At 40.5% G+C, this 24,414-nt stretch overlaps 2 protein-coding genes across 5 annotated transcripts in view; both read left to right on the top strand.

Annotated features, from left to right (window-relative positions):
- LOC135215656 (protein artichoke-like) overlaps nucleotides 1-24,414 on the top strand; it is a 389,065-nt gene that overhangs the window by 64,419 nt on the left and 300,232 nt on the right. The window lies entirely within an intron of this gene.
- Nucleotides 8,084-10,765, top strand: LOC135215947 (trichohyalin-like). Its single transcript, XM_064250903.1, has one exon. The coding sequence runs from the start codon at nucleotides 8,084-8,086 to the stop codon at nucleotides 10,763-10,765; it is 2,682 nt and encodes an 893-aa protein (XP_064106973.1).

Genomic DNA, 24,414 nt, shown 5'->3' with positions numbered 1-24,414 from the left:
TGAATAATAGGTCGGGGTAGTTGTCTCAAGCAGGGAGCTTGGACTAATGTTTATAAACAATTGAATGACTACAGGTGACGGCATGTTATCTTAGCTTACATACTTATTGTATACGTCATCTTTAGCGTCTCTAGTCTGATCACATTCCTGCAAGCAATCTGGTTGACCTCTTTAGTTTTAGACTTTTATATATATGGACTAACATTCCATATTTTTATTATGTAAACACTTACATTAGCTCGGTCAGCTACCAAAACCAACTACTGATATTACTCAAACTTGACTTGCATTTGACTTATAGGAGTGTGATACAGACACTATGTGAATATATATATATATATAAGTAAATAAAAATTCATGGTGTACATGAATTGATTCAAGTAATAAAATATAAAACAATGATATTGGTAAATAATAGTGATCACATGATATATAATGATACAGTTTTTCACTTCATCTCTTTAAGATACTTATGCTACAGAAAATACTAATGTACTCTGATAATTGCATAGAATGAAGATTAACATGATAAAAATCATATTTTAACTGATAAAAAAAACATTTCATATATGAATTGATAAAAATTAGTAATGTTTATGCTAACTGTTATATATCTTATTCTTAATTCATATACTAACTCATAAATACCTGCAGATATTGGTAAGATAAAAGGTAACAGATTGATTATAGGCTACCTGATTTGTTATACATATGTATATGGATTCATATAATTATGATTAATATATGTGCACTTTAAATAGATTCCTATTGCGTACACGCAAAGATATATTTCGATTCCGTTATTTATGATCATTTATATAAGAGATTCCTATTGCGTACACGCAAAGATATATTTCAACTCTGTTATTTATGATCAATTATATATAGGATACATGATACTTTATATTATATACGGAATACATGACCGAGGTTATACTACTTCACTTTTAACTAACTTTCGAACAACTTTTCGTCCATTACACAGTTCCAGACAACCACCTTTAGCCAAATGAAACGGCCTTTTTCAATGGTTAAAACAAGGGGAAAAATTTGCCTGGGCGGGTCCAACGTTCCATTTTGCGCTCATACTTATTCTCTGCATCCTAAGCTACACGATTACGTTCGCGATGAATAGATCATCCCAGCACGAGTCCTTCGCCAGCAAAGTAGAGTTGAATATCCTTCGGGTCGTAATTGTCGGAAGTATGTCCCTTTTGTAGTCGAATTCCGACAGCCGCTGGAGCATTCCGCATTAAAACGAGATTAACGACGAGATACGGTGTCGGTCGAAGAAGTCCATGAAATTCCTTTCACATTGTAGGCGGTTGTTACTTGACTGTAGTCGTCCGCTGCGACGAACGATTTTTTTGAAGTTGCGATGTGAAACTCTCGTACTGCAGGATACTGTAACCAGGTTCCATTAATCAGCCTGCAAGTGAAATTATACTTGTCACAAGGGCAAAGTAAATTCAGACGACATCCAAATACAGGGGAGGGGAGAGAGCCATTTAGACCAGACTTTAACCCACATGAATTCGCTGATATTTCGGAATTCAAAAGAGTCCGCTGTACAAACTTTTTTATCCATGGCATTAACAATGAGTGAACCTATCCAGGTCTATGATGACTTGTAAAAATATCCATAATTATAAAAAATAAATAGATATCATTACGAATCTCAAAGAAAATTCGATATTACTGGTAGTAAGTTACTAGACAAAGAAGTGGAAAACGGAGCTAATTGTAAGATTGCCAGGCAACATAAGAGTCAAAGAGAAGATTAATCATGATTCTATGTGCCCTAACAAAAGTTTCATATTCAATTTTCTCGTGCGCATCTTCTGAGGTTAACTATTAAAACATTATTAATAGGTAGGAGATGCAACGAAAAACCCACTATGTAACTAATTTCTATATAAACTTTGGGTTTTTCAAGAAAATGTGACATTTTCCCATGAATGTTTACTTGAATTGTAATAGGCTAATGTTGCAAGTAAATATTTCATATATAAATATCTTGATACTTCTAAATGTCTATGAGGTTCAGAAAAAAAAAATTAATTCATTTTGTTGTTATAGAAATTCTATTTGCTTATTTTGTTCATTAATTTTAAAATGATTACAAGTCCTTAACTAATTGCATTACACACACGGATAAGAATATGTTATGTGGCCTGTCATGTGACCTATGAACCACATGTGAAGTTCATGAACTAAGCATTCCTTTCTCCAGTCAATCTGCTTTTGCAAGCAGAGACGACACACAGATGAAGCCTGTGTAAGCAGATTATTGAGGTTAAAAGGAACAAATGCTGATACGGCAATGATGACGTCGTCACTTGGCAGGAGATTGCTCTCAGCCAGCTAAGAGTTACGTTACTTGCTGTAAGAGATACGACTTTAGTATTTTCAAATGATATTTTAGTGTTTTAATTCTCCACCCGCATGAGAAGAATGTCTGAAAAAAAAACAACAACAGTACCAAAATTGAACAATATATTAGTTTCATGTTGGCATTATGTTAAATAAATATTCCTTATTCAAACTATATGAAAAAGGTTTCCATACAAATTCTATATATATTATTAGCCCTGTATAAGATTCATATAGGATTATTCCATAGATAACATTTTCACTTCTAGACTTCCTGACTTTAAAATCTCTTTTATTTTATTTTATTTATTTTATTTATTATTAGTTTATTTATTTATTTATTTATTTAATTTTTTTTTCATTGACTACGAATATAAATCACCGGGACAGACAATATGTCAGTAGGTTTTGATATGTGTTTGAACTTTTAGCTTATTTGTCATTACTAAAGCGTTAAGTTAGAGTTCAAATCTTTACGCATATATATTTGGATATTTAATTATCTATGGTTACGTTTTGCTTATTGATTTTATCGTGATTCCTTTTTTATTATAATTTGTAACCCTTCCGACTTCTTACGGAGTGTATTATATTGACTCCACTTGTATCCATATTTATTTTATTTTTTTATATGTATTTATTTATATATTTTTTTATATATATTTGATAAATTAATGGTTGGCTTGAATATGTGGAAAAATGTTCTAGCGGCGTACCGTATAAGGCTACTTGCGGCATCAATTCTATAGATACAAGATATAAATGATAAAGGTATTTAAAACCGCGAGAACCGCTATAATCCGGTCGGATCCAATATCACGAGTTGTAACTCGTAAGACATTGACACTTCCTATTTAATTATCCGTTATTCTACCAAACCGATTGACTCTGGGTGATAAAATATATTATTGGTTTCTTAATGGAAAGGAATTCACACCACGTGTTAAGGAGATTATTATTGATTTACACCACCCGAGTCACAGATTATTATGTGTTGAATTCCATATTTACTGATTTAGCACTCATAAATATTCGTAACGCACTCAATTGCGGTGTTTGTTTTTAGTGCTATTAATTCTATATAACGTGTCAAGGAACTATTAACACTAAGAAGTGTTTATTCCCTCTGTCAGACTCGTAATTCCGTTAATAATTCTACGTATATTCTTTCAAGGATTGATTTGGCACAGGATAGGCCCTTAAACTGACAGGTGTCTTAGTGTGTCCCTTGTCTTCATGACACGTGTTACAATCAGTTATGTGCTTTTTATATCTGTAAGCATTGTAGGCCAGTAAAATAGTGATTTGGCTTTCTGTGAAAAAGGAGGGAACCCTGGATGACGGAATGCAACCAGTTTATGACGATTGGTATGAGAGAGATTATTACTACTACCTGGTCGTTAGTCATCTGCTGTGTTTCTTCGGGTCCTCGTCACAGACCTACATATAATATTACATTTGATTACAATTATTCTGATACACATACTTTAAATATACTTTTGCTTTAGGGTTTCTGCTCGAAGTGTTTATTGTTTTTTTGCCTAGCCACTGACCCTGTTTCCGTTTCGAAGTGTTTATTGTTTGGTGTTTATTGTTTTGCTTATCGCTGTTGACACTTGCTTTGTTCAGTTTGTAACAGTTCTGCGCTCCGACCCAGATATTCAATGCTCGCGATCTCTTGGGTTAAGGAATTTTCTTGTTTAGATACGGTTTTAACAATAGGCACGGATGTTTCTATATCTTTTAGTCCAATTAATGGTTCTTTGCTGTATGGTGCGGGATTGCGGGATAATGCGTCAGCTATGATAATTGCTTTCCCAGGTAGATATCTTAACTTGGCTCCAAAGACCTGAATGATCATTTGTCACCGAGTTCCTTTTGGACTGTGATTAAAGCCTTTGAAAAACTCGGTAAAGGACTCATGTTCAGTAAGGACTTTATCAGGATAGCCATAGATTATGAACTTAAAATGTACTAGTGTTAAAGATACCTAGCCCTTCCTTGCTTATTACTGCATATTTACTTTCAGAGGGCTTTAGTTTACGTGAATAAAAAGCTATAGGGAAGAACTGTTTATCATATTACTGAAGTAGTATCCCTCTTACCCCTTGGTCTGAGGCGTCTGTTGCGATAAAAAAAAATTCCTTATTTAAATCAGGGATTTTTAAGTTAGGTAAGCTGCATTATTCCGCTATTAAGATATCGAACGCCTGTTGATGCTTTTTAGACCATAATAAATCTACGCTCTTCTTCGTAAGATCTGTTAAAGGAGCTCATGATTGAAGAGTTACATATTTGCATACGATTGTAATACCCACGTACTACCAGCGCAAAAGTGCTGTATCCCCCTTTTACGTTAATAAGTACCGGAAAGTTATGAATAGCCGACACCTTACCATGGACTACTTTTAAGACCTTGACCAGACACATAAAACCTAGATAAACATGTTCGGTTTTTAAAAACTCACATTTAGATATTTTACTCTGAGATTATTTGTCTTTGTCTCTGTAGCACTAGCTCTACTTTATGTGAATGTACTTCTAAGGTATTAGAAAAGATTACAAGATCATCCATATAGGCATGTAGGTTATCCCCTAAAAGTCTCCAAACACTATATTGTAATTGGGGTGCAACGTAAGCCGGAGGCATACGTAAAAATTGATAATGTCCCCTGAGTGTGCTGAAAAAAACGGTGTATGAGGTACAATCACTTAGGTAATGGTATCAGGTAAAAGCCTTTAAGTAAGTCCAAGTTGGTGAAAAAAATTTATTCTAACCTAACAGAGATAAGATGTCGTCGGTACATCGCACTGGAAACTATCGGAAGTCGTTTCCTTGTTTAAGCGACAGAATCTACGCAGATACGCCAAGTCCGATCTTTTATGGCATGACATTTGAGGGAAAAATTATATGGGCTTATTTGATTTCCTAAGACTCCTATTACTAACATATTTCAACTTCGTCATTTATCTCTATTTGAAATTTCATTGGGGTTCTACACGAAGGTACGTATATAGCTTTATGTTTGTCCTTAGACCGTATTTTGTTTTCAATGACATCCGTTTTTCTCCCAGAGATCACTCGCTAGTGGAGAAACTTCCTGGTATTCAGGTAGAAGATAAAAAAAAATTCTGCTGAATCACCTCTGCTTGAATGACTTTACGGATATTACTTTAGATAGATTATCAGAGAGATTCATCCACGACCGGTTGGGCGTGATTAAAAATTAGCAACAATAAAAAATGCGATATTTATAACTTCCGTATCCACGATATGTATACTTTTAGGGCTTTGTTCGCGGAAATCGTTATATTTCAGAGTGTCGGGAAGGATTAAAATTTCATTTCCCAGCAAAGTCTTTTTACACGCACTAAGACATTCGAGGGTGCATGCTTCTCGAGATTTTTGCGTGCAAAGTACGACTGCGGTTGTGGGGAGAATTCTGTTGGGTCATTTGAACAATGTTACGATTTATGAGACCAAAAAATGTATAGTTCCTTTATATAAGTTATTATTTGATTAACTGTCTCATTTTTGTTCAAACGGATTTAATATGTTTGAAGGTTTATAGGATTTTCCTTTGATAAACACGCCTTATTTTGCAGGATGTAAGATAATATTTTGTATACCCCTAGATGGATCTTACAATTACACTACTACAAGATCAACTTTTTTTATAACTATAGAGGTATCTGTAAACGCTCGCTTATCCGGACTTCTCATTAGGGAAGTTCGAACAACAGACGGTGAGTCCGTAAATACAAGATATTACGTGTATTAAAGAAATAAAACAAGATATTCTAATTTTTACGGCGCGTACAGTCGGGCTTAATCCACCAGTATTTATTATAACTTAATGTATTAAAATTACTAGAACCTGCTCTGATTACTTGATACTGTCGTGTGATGCATAGGAAAAATCCTTTTTAGTTCAAAAGATATCGGTATGTATGAACCAACATCGCTTTTCCCCACTCTGCTAGAGTCGCTTATTGTGTGGAATTTGCTTCGCTTTGAAAACTCGGCAGATTTAACTAACCTTGACCGCTTGACTAGGTGACACAGTCACCGAGTTTGCTTGTTTGATTCTGAACGGGCTACTGTTTCTATTTCTTTTTGTAATAATTAGGATCCTTCTCTTTATTACCATCGGCAACGTATTGTGTGTTTTTAGCATTATGTTGCTGGTTACGTATAAAGCAATGAATGACGAACTATTGAGGAACTGAGCGATACTAATAAGACAAGTTATCACTACTGCATTCAATATACATACTATATATATATATAAAGATACATACATATATATATATATATATATATATATATATATATATATAATATATATATATATATATATATATATATATATATATATATATATATATATATATATATATATATCTATATATATATATATATATGTATATATATTATATATATACATATATATATATATATATATATATATATATATATATATATATATATATATATATATATATATATATAGATATATATATATATGTATATATATATATATATATATATATATATATATATATATACATATATATAATACATATCTATATATATATATATATATATATATATATAGATATATATATATATATATATATATATATATATATATATATATATATATAATATAGATAGATAGATAGATAGATAGATATAGATATCTATTATATATATCCATATATATATCTATATATAGATACACACACAACACACACACACACACACACACATATATATATATATATAATATATATATTATATATATATATATATATATATATATATATATATATATATAAAATTTGTACACAATGCTCTTATCAAGGAAAAAACAGAACCAACAAAGCGAAATATGGCATCAATAAATGGAAATACGAAATAAAAATATGTAAGAAAAAAAAAAGAGAGAGATTGGCATAGGTAGATAGGTAGAGGAAAATGTTATAGAGGGAAAAATTAGCCTTATGATTTCAGGTGAGGTGTTGAGGATGACGATTTCCGAGGATTCTTTGGACCAGGCTTCGGTTCTTCGAGGAACTTCAGCGGCGAATCCTCCAGTCACCCGTAGACTGCCTTCAGAGCTCCGTAAAGAAGAAGAAGAAGAAGAAGAAGAAGAAGAAGAAGAAGAAGAAGAAGAGTAGAAACGAAGGAAGAAGACGAAGAAGACCAACAAGAAGAATAAATCTCTGGAGACGAGAAAAGGACGATGGGGACTCGTTAGAAATTCTGTGAGTTCTGGAGTCTTCCTCGGAACGGATCCTTCTCCACTCGCTCCTACCCTCCTTCGGAGACGTATCGAGGACGTGGAAGATTCTGAAACTAGTGTTGGTGAAAGCCAGAGTAAAGGGTTAACATTTCAGAATGTTTTCCTTGCCAGTATTAGTAGTGAATATGCTCGTACTCGTGCTCGCCCCTTGTGAATTATGCTTGAAAGTATTCGGACTGAATCTGCTCGTATTCGTACTCGCACTCGTCCCTTGCGAAGTGTACTATTTGATCGTGCAGGAATTACTCAACATAATTCAATGCCAAGGACCTACCACTGGACACTCACTGGAAACTCTTCACCGTGCTGTCGTCGCCGAGTCTTGGAGCCCAGAGGTCGTGGAGACACGACCAGACAGCAGAAGCATTGAGACGCCAGTCTCTGCCGGTGCCGTCCCCTGGATGGCTTTGATGGCAGGGGCTCTGGCGCTGCTCTTGGCTGTTTACTGGAAGCCTAAACTCATTGGATGCGATGACCTTGATCATGACGAAGACGACCAGGAAGTGCCCACTTTGGATTCAACTCTGGAAACCGAGGATCTGGAATGTTCTGAGGAGGAGGAGGAGGTGGAAGAACCTGACAGATATAATGATGATGATGATGTGGAAGAACTTGACAGTTCTGATTCTGATGCTGATTCTGATGAGGACGTAGAGGAGGAGGAGGAGGAGGAGGTGGAGGAAGAATTCGACAGCTCTGATTTTGATGAGGACGTAGAGGAGGAGGAGGAGGAGGAGGAGGAGGTGGAGGAAGAACTCGACAGCTATGACGACGATGAAAAGGAAGAGAAAGAGGAGGAGAAGGAGGAGGAAGAAGAAGAAATTTTGGAAACAGAGGAACAGCTCGAAACCACCGAGGTAAAGGGGGAGGAGGAGGATGAACTGGAACGCCTGTTGCACGAGGCAAAGAAAGAAATCGTGAGGCTTCAAAACCAAATTTTGGAAAAGGATCTTCTGATACAAGAGAAAGCAGCTGAGGAAACCGAAATGAAAAAAGAAAACGAGGTTCTGAACATCGAAAAGGAACAGCTGCAGTATCAAAATCGAAAGCTGGAGGATGAATGTAAACTGGCTTTAGGCTGCGCCGACGTCATAGGAAGCTTACATAAAGAACTGATAGATGAAATAACGTCTCTGGAGAATCGATTGGAGGAGAAAGATCACATGTTGAGGAAGAGAGATGTTGAAGACAGAGAACTACGAAGTTATTTCCAGCAAACGATTGTTGAGAAAGACAAGGAACTGGAGAGCACTTTGGAGCTGGCAAATGAAATAAGCCGTGAACTGAAGGAAATGGAAACAATCAATGAAGCACTTGCTTCGGAGAAGGAATGTCTAAAGAGGGCAAATAAAGACTACAGGAATGCCTTGGTCGAGAAGGAGAGAGAAGTGAACCACTTGCAGGACTTAATGATACACAAAGCTGCAGGAGCTGAGAAGGACCAAAGGCAAATCAGAATATTAGAAAGTCAGATTTTGGACATGAAAGAGGACCACATCGCTCTCCAAAGACAACTAGAGCTCACAAAATCAGAAAATTCCAGACTTGAGGAGCTGACTACTTGCTACAAAGGTCAACTTGCAGCTTGCCACGGAAATGTAGCCAAGCTTGAAGACAAAAATTGTGAGCTCGAGAAGAACCTCGCAAATGAGACCCAGACAAATATCAGCCTTCGGAATGAGGTCCTGATATTAAATGACCGAGTTCAATCCCTACAGTCAGTGTTGTGCCATAAAGAATCTCAACTGGTCTCGGCAGCAGAGGCTCTAAACACTGAAAGAGCAAAAAATGAGATCACTGGCGCAGAACTTGAAGTCATGAAAAACTGGGTATCAGAATTAGGAGGTGAGAATGCCAAGATTAAGGAAGAGATAGGAGATGCAATCTTGGTAATTACTTCACTGAAGAAAGAATTGGGAGAAGAATTGAAGAGGACCCAAATTTTGATGCAAGAAATCCAGGCAATGAAGAACTGGGTATCAGAACTAGGAGGACAAAATGCCGAGATTAAGGAAGATTTAGAGGATAAGTCCCTGGAGATTACTTTCCTCACGAAAGAGTTAGGAGACGAAAAGAAGCAGACCCAAATTCTGAGGGATGAAGTCCAGGTAATGAGGAACTGGGTCTCTGAATTAGGAGGAGAAAACGCCACCATTAAAGAAGCCTTAGAAGAAGCGCTCCTGGAAGTGACCACACTCAAGAAGTCTGTGGTAAACGAGAAAAGGAATGCTCTCCATCACAGGAACGAAATGGAGACCCTATTGCAAGAAGAAAGGAAAAGAGGCAACGGAATGGAGACATCACTAAGAACAGTAAAATTGGAGCTCCACAGCAAGCAACAGCTGATAGAGAATTTCTTAAACGCAGAACGAAAATTCATACTGGAGAAACAAGAACTGGAAGACAAACTAGAAGTTGCCCTCAATCGTGGAAAGGAGCTTGAGAGAGAAAGCAGTGAAATGATACTGCATTACCAGGAGAAGCTCAGGGATAAGGACAATGAAAAGGACAAGCTAAATGAACAGAAGGAAAAGCTGCAGAAGAACTTGGAAAGTGCTATGTACCAACAGCAGAACTTGGAGTCTTCTTTAAAGCTTGCAGAAAGAGAGATCTGCTCTTTGAAGAAGGCAGAAAACACAAACCTCCAAGAACTGGAACACCTTAGGGATGAATGTGAAAGATTGAGAGAAAAGTGCAGGATTCAAGACGAAAATGTAATTAAAGAACGAAAACGTGTCAGGGAGCACCTAAGGATGCAGGAGGAAGAACTGAGAAATCATGATAAGTACATGTTAATGGCACTCCTCCATGGGACTGCCCAGAGAAACTTCTATTTGGAACACATAGCACTGGACCATACAAACAAAGACCTAGACAATGAAACCCTGAAAAACAGTGAAGAAGAAAACAAGTGCCTGGACCAAGAAGAGGACCTACAGCAACAACTGAGGAAAGTAGAAGAGGATCAGTACAGGGAGTACTGCAACGCCCAAAGAGAGAGGAAAGACTATGGAAAGCAGTGGGAGGTCCTCACACAGGTGGTGGAGGATATAATTGAGGGAGATGACCAAAAGAATTGCTGAGGAAGCGGCAAACTCTAAACTAGGCTCCTAATAAGAGGCAGCTGTTAAGGTGGGACAGATGGCAGATGTGATCGCAATGCCAGCCAAAAGTAGCTGATGTAGGAATTTTGGCTGATGGCTATGTAGCAGGAAGGACGAAGGGCTTGGCCCACTCTAAGGGCATTGTGGATGAGTCACAGGTTGACTTGACAACAACAGGGTCGAAGACCCACCTTTGGCAAAACGGGAGGAACTCCAAGATCCTTCCTAGGTTCCTTTGAAGGCGTCCCCCCACGCCTTCTCAGGGCCCTCTGAAGGATTTCCTCCATGACTTCTGAGGTTCCTCTGAAGGTGTTCCCCCCCACCTTCCGAAGTTCCTCTAAAGGTGTTCCCCCACACCTTGCGAGGTTCCTCTGAAGGTGTTCCCCCACACCTTTTGAAGTTCCTCAGAAGGCATGTCTGGGGTTCCTCCCTTGCTGTCTTTGGTGTGTATTCGACAACACTGTCATCAGGCCAGTCTGTGACCCATTCATTTGGCTCTTAGAGTTGTCTGGAATTTGTCAGTCAAGCTCGTCTCCTAAATGAAACATACGCAACTTGGCATCTGTCATCAAAATTGGATTTCTGCCCACCTTTTGGAAGGTGGCCTATCCACTTAATGAAATCAGTAACAGCCAAGCCCACTTACGGGTAGGTACAACCGTTCGAGACATTGTCAACTTTCCTTGGTCATCAAAATCAGGATTTCTCTCCACCTTTTGCATGGTGGCTTTTCTCCTTAGGTAATCAGTATATAGCTGTCAGGCTCACTAAAGGGTGGGCATACCAGCTCGAAACATAGGCAGTTTTGCTTATGTCATGTAAACTGAATTTCTGACCATCTTTTGTATGGTGGCCTTTCGTATTAAGGAAATCAGTAGTTGTCAGGCCCGCTAAAGGGTTGGTATACCATTTCGAGACATGGGCAATTTTGCCTCTGTCATCAAAAGTGGATTTCTGCCCACCTTTTAGATGGTGACCTTTCTCATTAAGGAAATCAGTAGCTGTCAGGCCCACCACTGGATGGATATACCATTTCGGGACATAGGCAACTTTGCCTTTGTCATTGAAACGGGATTCTGCCCAACTTTGTAGGGTGGCCTTGTCTCCTTAAGGAAATCAGCAGCTGTCAGGCTACCTTATGGGGGGTATACCATTTCGAGACATAAGGCAACTGGGCCTTTGTCATTGGAACACTGGATTTTCTGCCAAACCTTTGCATCGTGGCCTTTCTCCTTAAGGAAAATCAGCAGCTGTCAGGCTCACTTATGGGTGGGTATACCATTGGAGACATAGGCAACTTTGCCTCTGTCATCGAAATGGATTTCTGCCCACCTTTGTATGGTGGCCTTTCTGCCATTATCTTAAGGAATCAGCCGCTTTTCAGCCCACTTAGGGTGGATATACCATTTCGGACATAGGCAACTTGCCTTTAGTCATGAAACTGATTTCGCCCACCTTTTGTAAATGGTGGCCCTTTCTCCATAAGGAAATTTAAGCAGCCTGTCAGGCTACCTTATGGGTGGGGTTAACCATTTCGGGAACATAGGCAACTTTGGACCTTGTCCCATGAAACCTTTTGGATTTCTGCCAACCTTTGCGGTCGGCCTTTTCTCCCTTTAAGGAAATCAGCAGCGCGGCTTCACCTTATGGGTTGCGGGCTATACCATTTGAAGGACATAGGGCAACTGTGCCTCGCATCGCAAACCTGGATTTCTTTGCCCACATTTGTATGGTGCCTTTCTGGCCCATTCTCCTTAAGGGAAATTTCAGCCGCTTTCAGGGCCCACTTATGGGGGTATTACCATTTCGGAGATATAGGCAACTTTGCCTCTCTCATCGAAACGGATTTCTGCCCACCTTTGTATGGGGCCTTCGGGCTATTTCTTAAGTTAATCAGCCGCTTTCAGGCCCCAAAACTTATGGGTGGGTATTACCATTCGAGACCCCATAGACAACTTGCCTCTTTGTCATCGAAACTGGATTTCTGGCCCACCTTTTGATGGTTTGGCCTTTGCCATTCTCCTTAAGGTAATCAGCCGCTTTCAGGGCCCACTTATGGAGGGTGGGCATACCATTCGAGGAACATAGACAAACCTTTGCCTCTGTCATCGAAACGGAAATTTTTTTTTTCTTTTGGGATTTCTGCCCACCTTTGTTAGGTGGCCTTTCTGCTATTCTCCTTAGGTAATCAGCCCGCTTTCAGGCCCACTTATGGGTGGGTGGGTATACCATTTCGAGGACAATAGGCAAACTTTGCTTCTGTCATCGAAACTGGATATCTGCCCACCTTTTGTATGGTGGCCTTTCTCCTTAAGGAAATCACAGCTGTCAGTCTCACTTATGGGTGGGTATACCCCTTTGCGACATAGGCAACTTTGGCTTTGTCATTGAAACTGGATTTCTACCCACCTTTTGTATGGTGGCCTTTCTCCTTAGGGAAATCAGCAGCTGTCAGGCTCACTTATGGTTGGGTATACCATTTCGAGACATAGGCAACTTTGCCTTTGTCATTGAAACTGGATTTCTGCCCACCTTTTGTATGGTGGCCTTTCTCCTTAAGGAAATCAGCAGTTGTCAGGCTCACTTATGGGTGGGTATACCACTTCGAGGCATAGGCAACTTGGCCTCTGTCATCGAAACTGGATTTCTGCCCACCTTTTGTATTGTGGCCTTTCTCCTTAAGGAAATCAGCAGTTGACAGGCTCACCTCACCGTTGAATGGGTGCGGTTATACCACTTCGAGGCATAGGCCAACTTGGCCTCTGTCATCGAAACTGGGATTTCTGCCCACCCCCTTTTTGGTATGGTGGGGCCCTTTCTCCTTACAAGGAAATCAGGTCAGCTGGCTGTCAGGCTCACTTATGGTGGGGGGTGGGTATACCATTTCCGGAGACATAGGACAACTTTGGCCTCTGTTCAATCGAAACTGGATTTCTTATTTCTGCCCTTCCTTTTGGCCTATGGTGGCCTTTCGCCTTAAGGAAATCAGCAGATGTCAAGCGGCTCACTTATTGGGTGGGAGGGGTTTTTTTTTTAATTATACCATTTCGAGACATAGGCATAACTTTGCCTCTGTCATCGGGGAAACTGGTTTTTCTTGCCCTAGCCCCCTTTTGGTATTGGTGGGCCGGGTTTGGCCTTTTCCTTAAGGTTCTCCTTAAGGAAAATCAGGCAGCCTGTCAGGCTCACTTTATGGGTGGCCGGGGTATAACCATTTCGATAGATTAAGGCATTTTTGCTTTCTGGTCATCCGAAACTGGATTTTCTGCCCTTACCTTTGCATGGTGGCCTTTCCGTTCCGCCTTAAGGAAATCCGCAGTCTTGTCATGGCTCACTTATGGTCGGGTGGGTATACCATTTCGAAGACAATTAGGCAACTTTGCCTCTGTCATACAAAAAACTGGGATGGTCTTCTGCCTCCTTTTACATGGTTGGTGGCCTTTCTCCTTAAGGAAGGAAAATCAGCAGCTGTCAGGCTCACTTATGGGTTGGGTATAACCATTTTCGAGAACATGGCAACTTTGCCCTCTGTCATCGAAAACTGGTTTTCTTTTCTGCCCTCCTTTTGTTAATGGTTCGGCCTTTTATCCTTAAGGAAATCAGTCCAGCTGTTCAGGCTCAACTTATTATGGGTGGGTACACCATGTTCGAGATATAGGCAATTTTTGCTTCTTCTGTCATCTCGAAAACTGGGATTTCTGCCCACCTGTGTGGCCCGGTTAGGTGGGCCTTTCCTTTCACTTAAGGAAACAGCAGGCCTGTCAGGCTCACTTATGGGTGGGTTGTATACCCATTTCGAGACAAGAGGGCAACTTTGCCTCTGTCATCGAAACTTGGGAAACCTTTGGATTTCCTTCCCTCCTTTTGCATGGTGGCCTTTTATCCTTAAGGAAAAATCAGGCGCGCTGTTACGGCTTCCCACCTTTTATGGGGTGGGGTAAATACCATTTCGGAGGGAACCATTTAGGCAACAACGGCCTCTGGCATCGAAACTGGATTTCTGCCCTCCTTTTGCATGGTTGGGCCTTTCTCCTTTGTGGAAATCAGCAGCTGTTCAGGCTCCACTTATGGGTGGGTTATTCCATTTCGAGACATAGGCAACTTTGCCTCTGTTCATCGAAACTGGTTTCTGCCCTCCTTTTGGTATGGGGCCCTTTCTCCTTAAGGAAATCAGCAGCGTCAGGCTCCTTAGGGGTGGGTTAACCATTTCGAGGACATAAAGGTTCCAAACCTTTGCGGTCCTTTGGTCAGGTTTCGGAAAACTGGGATTTCCTTGCCCCCCTTTTGGCAATTGGTGGCCTTTCTTTCCTTAAGGAAAATCCAAGGCAGCTGTCAGGCTCATTATGGGTGGGATACCATTTTCGAGAACATAGGCAACTTGGCCTCTGTCATCCGAAATGGGTTTTCTCCTAGCCCGCCTTTTGTCTGGTGGATTTATTTCCTTAAGGGGAATCAGAAAGGGCTTGTTTTCAGGTCCTTCAACCAGGGTTGGGTATACCATTCCGCAAGACATAGGCCAACTTTGCCTCTGTCATCGAAACTGGATTTCTGCCCCCTTTTCCAAGCGGTTGGCCCTTTTCTCCTTAAGGGAAATCGCAGCTGTCAGGCTCACTTATGGGTGGGTATACCATTTCGAGAAATAGGCCAACTTTCCTTTGCCTTTTTTCTGTCCATCCGAAACGGGAGGATTATTTATGCCCAACTTTTGGTATGGTGGCCTTTCCCTCCTTTTCCCCCCCCCCCCCGTAAGGAAATCAGCCGCTTTCAGGCTCACTTATGGGTGGGTATACCATTTCGAGATATAGGCATTTTTGCTTCTGTCATCGAAACTGGATTTCTGCCCACCTTTTGTATAGTGGCCTTTCTCCTTAAGGAAATCAGCAGTTGTCAGGCTCACTTATGGGTGGGTATACCATTTCGAGACATAGGCAACTTTGTCTTTGTCATTGAAACTGGATTTCTGCCCACCTTTTGTATGGTGGCCTTTCTCCTTAAGGAAATCAGCAGTTGTCAGGCTCACTTATGGGTGGGTATACCATTTCGAGACATTGGCAACTTTGCCTTTGTCACTGAAACTGGATTTCTGCCCACTTTTGTATGGTGGCCATTCTCCTTAAGGAAATCAGCAGCTGTCAGGCTCACTTATGGGTGGGTATACCATTTCGAGACATTGGCAACTTTGCCTTTGTCATTGAAACTGGATTTCTGCCCACCTTTTGTATGGTGGCCTTTCTCCTTAAGGAAATCAGTAGCTTTCAGGCCCACTTATGGGTGGGTATACCATTTCGAGACATAGGTAACTTTGATTCTGTCATCGAAACTGGATTTCTGCCCACCTTTTGTATGGTGGCCTTTCTCCTTAAGGAAATCAGCAGCTGTCAGGCTCACTTATGGGTGGGTATACCATTTCGAGACATAGGCAACTTTGATTCTGTCATCAAAACTGGATTTCTGCCCACCTTTTGTATGGTGGCCATTCTCCTTAAGGAAATCAGCAGCTGTCAGGCTCACTTATGGGTGGGTATACCATTTCGAGACATAGGCAACTTTGATTCTGTCATCGAAACTGGATTTCTCCCCACCTTTTGTATGGTGGCTTTTCTCCTTAAGGAAATCAGCAGCTGGCAGGCCCACTTATGGGTGGGTATACCATTTCGAGACATAGGCAACTTTGCCTTTGTCCTCGAAACTGGATTTCTGCCCACCTTTTGTATGGTGGCCTTTCTGCTATTCTCCTTAAGGAAATCAGCAGCTGGCAGGCCCACTTATGGGTGGGTATACCATTTTGAGACATTGGCAACTTTGCCTTTGTCACTGAAACTGGATTTCTGCCCACCTTTTGTATGGTGGCCTTTCTGCTATTCTCCTTAAGGTAATCAGCCGCTTTCAGGCCCACTTATGGGTGGGTATACCATTTCGAGACATAGACAACTTTGGCTTCCATCTGTCATAGAAACTAAGGATTTATTTTCTGCCCACCTTTTGTATGGTGGCCCTTTCTGCTATTTCTCCTTAAGGTTTAATCAGCCGCTTTCAGGCCCACTTATGGGTGGTATACCCATTTTCGAGGACATAGGCAACTTTTGCTTCTGACATCGAAACTTGGCTTTTCTGCCCACCTTTTGTATGGTGGCCTTTCTCCTTAAGGAAATCAGCAGCTGTCAGGCTCACTTATGGGTGGGTATACCATTTCGGACCATAGGCACTTTTGATTCTGTCATCAAAAAACTTGGATTTCCTGCTTTCTGCCCACCTTGTTGTATGGTGGCTTTCCCTTTCTTTCCTCCTTAAGGAAATCAGCCAGCGGTTCAGGTCCTCACAGTTATGGGAGGGTATACCCACCCTTTCGAGACATAAGGCAACTTTAGGCGTCTGTCATTCGAAATCTCGGTATTTCTGCCCCACCTTTTAGTATGGCGGGGCCTTTTCCTGCCCATTCCTCCTTTAAGGAAATATCAGCAGCTGTCAGGCTCACTTAGGATGTGGGTATACCATTTCGAGACATAGGCAACTTTGCCTCTGTCATCGAAAACTGGATTCTGCCCTCCTTTGTATGGTGGACTTTCTCCTTAAGGAAATCAGCAGCTGTCAGGCTCACTTATGGGTGGGTATACCATTTCGAGACATAGGCAACTTTGCCTCTGTCATCGAAACTGGATTTCTGCCCTCCTTTTGTATGGTGGCCTTTCTCCTTAAGGAAATCAGCAGCTGTCAGGCTCACTTATGGGTGGGTATACCATTTCGAGACATAGGCAACTTTGATTCTGTCATCGAAACTGGATTTCTGCCCACCTTATGTATGGTGGCCTTTCTGCCATTCTCCTTAAGGAAATCAGCAGTTGTCAGGCTCACTTATGGGTGGGTATACCATTTCAAGACATAGGCAACTTTGCCTCTGTCATCGAAACTGGATTTCTGCCCTCCTTTTGTATGGTGGCCTTTCTCCTTAAGGAAATCAGCAGTTGTCAGGCTCACTTATGGGTGGGTATACCATTTCGAGACATAGGCAACTTTGATTCTGTCATCGAAACTGGATTTCTGCCCACCTTTTGTATGGTGGCCTCTCTGCCATTCTCCTTAAGGAAATCAGCAGTTGTCAGGCTCACTTATGGGTGGGTATACCATTTCAAGACATAGGCAACTTTGCCTCTGTCATCGAAACTGGATTTCTGCCCACCTTTTGTATTGTGGCCATTCTCCTTAAGGAAATCAGCAGTTGACAGGCTCACTTATGGGTGGGTATACCACTTCGAGGCATAGGCAACTTGGCCTCTGTCATCGAAACTGGATTTCTGCCCACCTTTTGTATGGAGGCCTTTCTCCTTAAGGAAATCAGCAGTTGTCAGGCTCACTTATGGGTGGGTATACCATTTCGAGACATAGGCAACTTTGCCTCTGTCATCGAAACTGGATTTCTGCCCACCTTTTGTGTTGTGGCCTTTCTCCTTAAGGAAATCAGCAGTTGTCAGGCTCACTTATGGGTGGGTATACCACTTCGAGGCATAGGCAACTTGGCCTCTGTCATCGAAACTGGATTTCTGCCCACCTTTTGTATGGTGGCCTTTCTCCTTAAGGAAATCAGCAGTTGTCAGGCTCACTTATGGGTGGGTATACCACCTCGAGGCATAGGCAACTTGGCGTCTGTCATCGAAACTGGATTTCTGCCCACCTTTTGTATGGTGGCCTTTCTCCGTAAGGAAATCAGCAGCGGTCAGGCTCACTTATGGGTGGTTATACCCTTTCGAGACATAGGCAACTTTGGCTTTGTCATTGAAACTGGATTTCTGCCCACCTTTGGATGGTGGCCTTTCTGCCATTCTCCTTAAGGAAATCAGCAGCTGTCAGGCTCACTTATGGGTGGGTATACCATTTCGAGACATAGGCAACTTTGCCTCTGTCATCGAAACTGGATTTCTGCCCTCCTTTTGTATGGTGGACTTTCTCCTTAAGGAAATCAGCAGCTGTCAGGCTCACTTATGGGTGGGTATACCATTTCGAGACATAGGCAACTTTGCCTCTGTCATCGAAAACTGGATTCTGCCCCTCCTTTTGTATGGTGGCCTTTGTTTCTCCTTAAGGAAATCAGCAGCTGTCAGGCTCACTTATGGGTGGGTATACCATTTCGAGACATAGGCAACTTTGATTCTGTCATCGAAACTGGATTTCTGCCCACCTTATGTATGGTGGCCTTTCTGCCATTCTCCTTAAGGAAATCAGCAGCTTTCAGGCCCACTTATGGGTGGGTATACCATTTCGAGACATAGGCAACTTTGCTTCTGTCATCGGAACTGGAATTCTGCCCACCTTTTGTATGGTGGCCTCTCTGCCATTCTCCTTAAGGTAATCAGCAGCTTTCAGGCTCACTTATGGGTGGGTATACCATTTCGAGATATAGGCAACTTGGCCTCTGTCATCGAAACTGGATTTCTGCCCACCTTTTGTATGGTGGCCTTTCTTCGTAAGGAAATCAGCAGCTGTCAGGCCCACTTATGGGTGGGTATACCACCTCGAGACATAGGCAACTTTGCCTTTGTCATTGAAACTGGATTTCTGCCCTCCTTTTGTACAGTGGCCTTTCTCCTTAAGGAAATCAGCAGCTGTCAGGCTCACTTATGGGTGGGTATACCACCTCGAGACATAGGCAACTTGGCCTCTGTCATCGAAACTGGATTTCTGCCCACCTTTTGTATGGTGGCCTTTTTCCTTTAGGAAATCGGCAGCTGTCAGGCCCACTTAAGGGTTGGTATACTAGCTCGAGACATAGGCAACTCTGCCTCTGTCATCGAAGCTAGATTTATGCCCACCTTTTTTATGGTGGCCTTTTGTCTTAAGGAAATCAGGTAGCTACCAGGCCCACTTATGGGTGGGTAATATCACTTCGAGACATAGGCAACTTTGCCTCTTAGTCCAGCCAGAATGTTGGATTCTGTGTGTATTGTGAGAGACTTTTTTTTCTGTTTGGATTTCATTTATGACATCATTCCATTCAATTTTAGCTCGGAGTCTATTCTATAATTCCGTCGTTTGGACGCCCTAATGAAAAGTTAGTATCAAAACGACCGAAACTGAATTTTGCCTTTTTCTTCATTTTTCCTCTCTCAATCGCCTTAATATTTTCACACGACATGTAAATTACTCCAAAAATCATTTTTTGTTCCAGGAAATGTTTTGTCAGAAAAGAAATATATAAAGAAAAAATTAAAACTTTGTTTTTATGTTTTATAACAGATGCTGTGTGAAGCAGTTCCCGACCCTCCGTGAACAAGAGGAGATTACAAGTAAATATGCAAAGAGACCGTTATGAAGCTTGCTTGAGTTGTGGAAAAGCAACAGCATATAAGAAAACCCCATTTCAGCAACCTTTTCAAGAGACCTGGAATTTCTTGAGCAACCTTTTCAAGAGACCTGGAATTTCTTGGCCCACAAAAGTGAAGACTGGAGAGAACTGGACACTGATTTCAGCAGCTTTTAAAAGAATGTACACCGGTAGACAAAACACCAAGAAAAGTTCGCAATAGTTGCAGGCTAAATGTTACTGGAATCAAGATAAAAAGCTGAGCTCCTCAGAAACTTTGCGGCAAATATCGAGCTGATGAGCCAAACGTTGCTGAAAGCACTGAAGAAACTTCATCTTCAAATGAGCAGTGAAGAAACTTTTATCTTCAAATGTAAAGGAACAGTCATATATCTTGTAACGTTCCAAAGTTTTCTTGTATTATGTGTGAAAAGGAATTAAAAGGAAATACTTTCTATAAGTAGCCTAGATGGTTGCGAGGGGCAGAGCCAAGTGGCCCATCACACTCAAATACTCGTAACTCAACTAAGTTGCGCCATAAATACAAATCCTGTAGTACTAGATTAGCATATCCAGTAATGTGTTCTTAGCATAGATTAATTAATAAAATAATATCGTTGCAAAATTGATGCTTTAATGACTTATACAACCCACGGCTACAAACCCTGGTGTGTAACATCTTTGTGACCAGATTCGAATATTATTGGTAATACAGTTAATTATAGTCCAGTCAATCTAGGGCAAAAATAGATACAGCTTAGCACAAGTTGGTAGAGTAGCCATTTACGGTTTTGTGATCCTTGGCCACATCCAAATAACATATCAAACATCTACCATTATTTAAATAGTCAATCCAGGCGATATAAGACGGAGGACAGAATGAGAGAGAGAGAGAGAGAGAGAGAGAGAGAGAGAGAGAGAGAGAGAATACAGCTGCTTATAGGATAATTAAAAAGGATATTTTCGTCTGAATGATATTAATATGAATAGTCAGTTCCAACAATGTTTAAGGCATTTTTATTTAGAAAATGAGTTAACGATTAAAATCAATATGATGTGATAAGATTTCATAATAATTATTTTCCAAAAAATATACGATAACATGTTTCTTAAAGCAGAAAGTCTCAAGTATATCCGTCAGATTAATAACTAAACAGGAATAAAAGCTCTCTCTCTCTCTCTCTCTCTCTCTCTCTCTCTCTCTCCATTATATTTCATTCAAAATATTGCATTTCTTTGCGTGGTTACCGTAATATCCCTCCCCCTCCCTTTCGAACCATTCTAACTATGTACTGGTTGTTTGAAAGTGGGCCACTTTCAGAGCAAGAAGGGCATGATCCCACCGAGCCAGGCCTGGCGGGGTGACACCGCTTTTGTAACTGGCTGTACGTGCCACCTCCGAGGTGCTATTTAGTACTAAACATGGCGGAAGCTCAATGGGACGCCGTGTTTAGTACTAGCTCCTCGGAGAACGAAGATCGTTTATCATTATAATTTTACGACCACACAATATAGAAATGGTTGTACATAATACTTTGATCCCGAGGGGCTATAGTAGATTCACATCAACCGTGCATTTGATGTCTAGAACAGTCCCTTACGACGCTCCTTTTTGGCTGTTGATTAAGCCAATCACAAGGCTGGAAAAACTCAGTCTCTCTCGACGGTTCACATAGGCAGGATGTACGTTCCACCTCTCTTTAGATACGTCTTTCAGAAGTATCCCTCAGGAGAGAGAGAGAGAGACTGAGAGTTTCCAGCGCTGTGGTTGGCTTATCAACAGCCAATCAGGAGCGTCGTAAGGAACTGGCCTAGACATCAAATGCACGGTTGATGTGAATCTACCATAGTACTAAACACAGCGTTCTATTGAGTTTCCGCCAAGTTTAATGCTAGCACCTTGGAAGTGACCCGTAGATAACAAGCCAAAGTTGCACTACTAAAGGTCTACTAGAAACGGCTTGATGTGGGGCCCGCCACACACTCATACTATGCTAGCACTTACTTCACCGTTATGGTACCCCTGGAACTTACTTCACGGTTATGGTACCCCTGGTCCAACTGCACTGTAGGTCGTCCTCATATCCTGCTCACATACACACTATACATATATGTATGTATACTCTCTCTCTCTCTCTCCCTCCCTCTCTCTCTCTCTATATATATATATATATATACTATATATATATATATATATATAATATAGATAATATATATATTATATATATAGTAGGACCTTTAGTAGCGCAACTTTGGCTTGTTCCCTACGGGTCACTTCCAAGGTGCTAGCATTAAACATGGCGGAAACTCAATAGAACGCCGTGTTTAATACTATAGTAGATTCACATCAACCGTGCATTTGATGCCTATACTCTGTTTTTTTTTTCATCTGTCCATCCGCCTATGGTGTTTGTGTATGGTAACACTGCGTCCCGGTAAATAGTTACGCTGTGTGTAAGTGTTAGGTTAAATAAAAGGATATCTGGGTGTACATTTGCAACTGAAAAGTGTTTTAAGGATTTACTGTATACGAATTACACCGTTAATATTCGAAATAGGATATTATTATAATTGCTGAATGTGAGCTGAATGTAACTATCTACAGCCCGGGACGCAGTGTTACCATGCGAAAACACCACAGACGGATGGACAGATGGAAAAAAAACAGAGTATAGGCCAGTCCCTTACGACGCTCACTGCGCTGGAAACTCAGTCTCTCTCGAGAGTTCACATAGGCAGGATGTATGTTCCACCTCTCCTGAGGGATCGTCGTAAGGGACTGGCCTAGACATCAGATGCACGGTTGATGTGAATCTACTGTAGCCCCTCGGGGATCAAAGTATTATGTACAACCATTTCTATATTGTGTCGTCGAAAAAATTATATTGATAAACGACCTTTGATCTCAGCATGCATATATATATATATATATATATTATATATATATATATATATATATATATATATATATATGTATATATATATATATATATATATATATATATATATATATATATATATATATATATATATATATATTATATATATATATATATATATATATGCATGCTGACATTGCCTAAAATTGAAATACCTACCATACATAACATCCATTGCTTCTACTCTTGATGCAATCATTGCTTTTTTTTTTTTGACTACCTACACTATGCATTCATATTTTTCAGCGTACAAAAGCATGTTAGCTACGTTTCTCATGTTCTGGAGAATTCACATGCAAATTTGATGCCTGCATCGCTATTTGCATGTATCTGAGAATATAATGTAGTTTCTTGTCTTGCCCAAAAGCACTTTTCCTAACAGAACTGCAGTTGTGTCTCCTTTTTACGGGTGTAAACGCAGATGCAGTTTACTCGTGTCTCAGAAATCGTAATCCTGTGCTCGAAGTGCTCTAAATACCCAATTACTTTTCTGGCTTTACTTTTATAAGTTTTTGCAAGATAATTCTTAGCAAAAACATTTTCCTAAGAATGTTTCCTTCTTGGCTGCACTTCGCAGTGACTTCATTATACTCTGTTTTTTTCCATCTGTCCATCCGCCTGTGGTGTTTTCGCCTGGTAACACTGCGTCCCGGGCTTTAAATAGTTACGCTATGTGTGAGTTTTAGGTAAATGAAAGGATATCTGGGTGTACATTTGCAACTGAAAAGTGTTTTAATAAATTACTGTATGCTAATTACACCGTTAATATTCGATATAGGATATTATTATTATTGTTGAGTGTAAGCTGAATGTAACTATCTAAAGCCCGGGACGCAGTGTTACCATACGCATACACCACAGCCGGATGGACAGATGGAAAAAAACAGAGTATAGTTTTCGAAACGCATAATCAGCATGTGGTGAGGACTCCTTCCTTCCTCCAAAAATCTTCACTGCTCTCTTTCTTTTCGCATTCCACGGTAGTTTTTTTTTAAAGACATTAATGGGGGAAAATGGGATTTTCTGTGACTTAGAACGAAGAAATTAATAATGAGTCTTTTCATTAAAACAGATTTCACCTCGGCATCATAACATGTTCATTTCCAACTTATTTGTTAATACCTTTAGCCTGAATGTTAATTGTGAATTTTAGAAAGTTTCGGCCACAGGCATTTTTATCCTAGAAGTCTCAGCATTCTGGATGAAATGACCATTTCACAGTTCTGATTATTTTAGAAGCATGGAACTATAAACATTGAATGGACATGCGCGTATAAATATATTGACGCTGATTGTCACTGCGCGGCGCCATTGGAAAGGGTGGATATGACGCTGGAGTAAGCAATGAAAGCATAGTCTTGCAGACGCTTTTTTCACTCGGTCGTCGTTAATTT

This window comes from Macrobrachium nipponense, chromosome 5, assembly GCF_015104395.2.
Source record: "Macrobrachium nipponense isolate FS-2020 chromosome 5, ASM1510439v2, whole genome shotgun sequence".
NCBI classification, from domain to species: domain Eukaryota; kingdom Metazoa; phylum Arthropoda; class Malacostraca; order Decapoda; family Palaemonidae; genus Macrobrachium; species Macrobrachium nipponense.
Note: the sequence above shows the minus strand (reverse complement) of the source record. Positions and strands in the feature narration are given on the sequence as shown.

Excerpts from the sequence above, each read along its gene's own strand:
- LOC135215947 (XM_064250903.1), top strand. The coding sequence starts at position 8,084 with ATGGCTTTGATGGCAGGGGCTCTGGCGCTGCTCTTGGCTGTTTACTGG.